This window comes from Olea europaea, unplaced genomic scaffold (assembly GCF_002742605.1).
Source record: "Olea europaea var. sylvestris unplaced genomic scaffold, O_europaea_v1 scaffold12748, whole genome shotgun sequence".
Lineage (NCBI taxonomy): Eukaryota > Viridiplantae > Streptophyta > Magnoliopsida > Lamiales > Oleaceae > Olea > Olea europaea.
This window is the reverse complement of record NW_019230201.1, coordinates 1-3,215: the sequence shown is the minus strand read 5'-3', so window position 1 is coordinate 3,215 and position 3,215 is coordinate 1. Positions and strand designations below refer to the sequence as shown.

Below are 3,215 nucleotides of genomic sequence, written 5' to 3'. Positions count from 1 at the left end.
AAAAGTTGTATTTTTCGTATATTTGAAATAGTTCACTGCCCCCAAAACTAAAATCTTAGTTTCTTATAGATTTTTCTTTTGCTTAATTTCCCATTTTAAATATTCTAATATTGAATATTGTGTATGATGTATTATGTGCTTATTTTGCATTTTAACAATTTTTTGACATTTTTTTGTTTACAGTGAGGCTTATGCCTCGCCTCATGAAGGGAAAATCCCACAGTACCCAAACACCTTTCTAAACATATATACTCCCACGCCTCAACAAAAGGAATAAAATAAAAAAGTAAAGGCAAATGGAGAGATCAAGCATAGAAATTGTGGCTAAAAAATGGATCATCAAACAATGCAGTCTAGATTATTCTATTTTTCCTTGCAATACCACTTGAACACATATGTATCCAAGGAATCCTGACTAAATAAGCGTTATTTAGTAGAGCATCCACTTGGATGGCCTTCGACTTTTTCCCTTGTTCTAGCTTAAAGCATCTATATATCTTGTCACATTATTATGCATCATAACATGCATTTCTTATGTTTCGTGCAGGCGTTTGCAAGGATCGAGAATCATTACTTCATGAACAAAGGGTTTTTTCCTTCTGACTCATTCTTGTTAGATAACATTGAAAAGATAAAGCACATCAACACTGTAATTGTTCAGGTACATGTAACTTTCTCATGATTGTACCGTGAATAACTGGAATATACTAACTCTTGTATGCATCGTTTATTTAAGGAGAAAGTATATGACGTGTGACTTTTATGCAATCTGAAAAGATACTTGATGAATTATGATTTTAGTTAGAACTGTGAGTAAAAGAGCCCATATTTCTGAGGTGTGGTTGTTAATTGAGAAACGGTGGCTGGAAGATCCAAGCCAAACAAGCCATTAAATATAAAACAGACAAGCATATGCCCAGTTTTTTTCAACAAGATTCATTTAAACACTTTCTCTTTTGTATTATAGCTTAAAGATCATTCTTAATTCTTTCTTCGTATTATAACCATTGTAAATGTGTCATTGGTGTGCAAGTAGCTTAAATTATGTTCCGAGGAAATTAAAATTATAATTGAAAGAAGTCATTGTCTTTCTGATGGAAAACAACTAGAAGTCTATTCCAGGTGCCACAAGATTAAAATTTGAGTTAGGCTGGATTTTATTGGTTTTTACTAGATTTAATTTTGTTGTTTTAGCAGTTATTTACTACAAGTTATTTTACCCTATAAGCGGGTACCTATGTTTTTCATTTCATTGAAATAAACATTATTATTAATATTGAACCAAGATATTGATTTTTCTCCACATCGTAAATTCTTCTTAATTCCTTAGTTTTTGGTTTCTCTGTCTCTGTGTTACATTCTGCATCATTTTCATGTTGTGCAGGGAAGGTATGATGTTTGCTGCCCCATGACGTCTGCCTGGGATCTTCACAAAGTTTGGCCAGAGGCTGACTTCATAGTAAGTAATTGCTATATTTTCTTATGACAAAATATTTCTTCATAATATTGATTTACTAAGAAAAGTACGTTAAGCTTAATACAAGTAAACAAGTTTGTTTTAACATAGATAGTTCCTTTACCAGTTAAAGCTGGAAATTACTAAGTTTCTTATTTAATAGTAAGGTAAGAGTTACTTTCGAAATGAAACATTTTTATTGAAAAATAAAAAATAAGTATCATATCCAAACATGTTGGTTATTAATATTTGCTTAAAAGTAACTTCTACTTTTTTAAGCTTAACCAAACATTTTAACAAGAAGTAGAACTGAAATAAATCCTTTCTCTCCTCAATAATCTCCTGTAATATAGGAATCTATTAAAATTCTACACTAGACCAGGTGGTTGTTACCCTGGCCGAGGAACTTGTTATTGAGCAAGAAAAACAGTGAATAAAACATTCGAACTAGGATATAACTAGCAGAAACAAACTTCTGTTTATTCCCAATTAAACACCTGAATTAGCATAAATTTTCCAAAATCTGCTACTCCTAAATTGCTCAAACTCCTCCGATTTATTTTAATCGGATACACAATATAACGTCCCTTCCCCCTTGGAACCCTTGTCTTCCAGGGAGGATTTACTAGTAGATTGGCACGGGAAATTGTGTCAGGTCTCATTTGAAAGGTCTAAATTGGCTAAACTAGAATCTGTTTAATGAAGCTTCCATTCGTCGAGAATTTACTAGTACGTGAAACAAGCTTCCATTCCTACTAATACGTTGATACAATTTGAATAACCTACGTCTCCCTTGTGTCTTTGAAGACTTGTACAGAACACTCCACAATTAAGCTTAGGGGTTGGAACCTGTAACCGGAAAACGTCCATTACCTACTTCAGCATCGCTGACTGAATTCAACTTCTGTTTCAGAATTTGCTTTAGAATAAGGGGAATCTAGGACTTTGCCAAACTTGTAATTTCCCCCTATGTTTCAGGTTGTTCCTAATGCTGGGCATTCTGCTAATGAGCCGGGGACATCAGAACAGCTGGTTGCTGCAACCAATAAATTGAAATACGTCGTCAAGGAAAAGTAAAGCTAAAATTTTCAGCCTCAAAAATTTTTACTTGATCTAGTATTGTGAACATACTGTAGTTTATTTCCCATTTTTGAGGTTTGTAATCCATGTCAAGATGTCGACAACTTATTAGAGGGGCATCCTCTAGATTCTGTTTTGTGAATGTATTCAATCTACTTCGAGTATATCTGTCTATGAACTTGGTGACACTTTTAGGTTTGTCTTCAACAAGATGTTCAATTTTCAATCACTGAAACCCCTCTGAATTTTGTTTGTGGACACAAGAACAATAGAGAAAATGTGAAAATCAATTACTCCACCTGAATGAAGAAAAATGTTGATATTTTTGTTACAAGTGCATGAACACAGAATCCTTACTCACCCGTGATGTTGAACGTGATGTTTCAGTAGGGAAAGATTTAGTTTTCCTGTAAGTTCTCTAATCTTTGAATTCCATTGCTTTCGAGTGGGGAAGTCCTATGTTTTGGCTCTTGATGTTTTGAAAGGTTAAGTCTTTGTGGTGTTATAATTGCTTCTGCTTTGAATCTCACTTTCTGTAAAACATAATAAGTGAATGTCTGAATTAATTTGCGTATTTGGATTTTAGGACAGAAGAAGAAAATCTCAGTAAATGAAAGTACTTTTGAATCACTTTGTCGAATTTTCTCTGCTTCTATTTCAGTGCCTTCATGCGATCCTT

The 3,215-nt window shown here is 33.5% G+C and overlaps 1 protein-coding gene across 1 annotated transcript; it reads left to right on the top strand.

The window, feature by feature from the left end:
• The first annotated feature begins 508 nt into the window (after nt 1-508).
• LOC111374671 (proline iminopeptidase-like) lies at nt 509-2,834 on the top strand. Its single transcript, XM_022997379.1, has 3 exons — nt 509-661; nt 1,385-1,459; nt 2,435-2,834. The coding sequence occupies exons 1-3, from the start codon at nt 512-514 to the stop codon at nt 2,531-2,533; spliced, it is 324 nt and encodes a 107-aa protein (XP_022853147.1). The 5' UTR covers nt 509-511; the 3' UTR covers nt 2,534-2,834.
• Nucleotides 2,835-3,215: the final 381 nt, after the last annotated feature.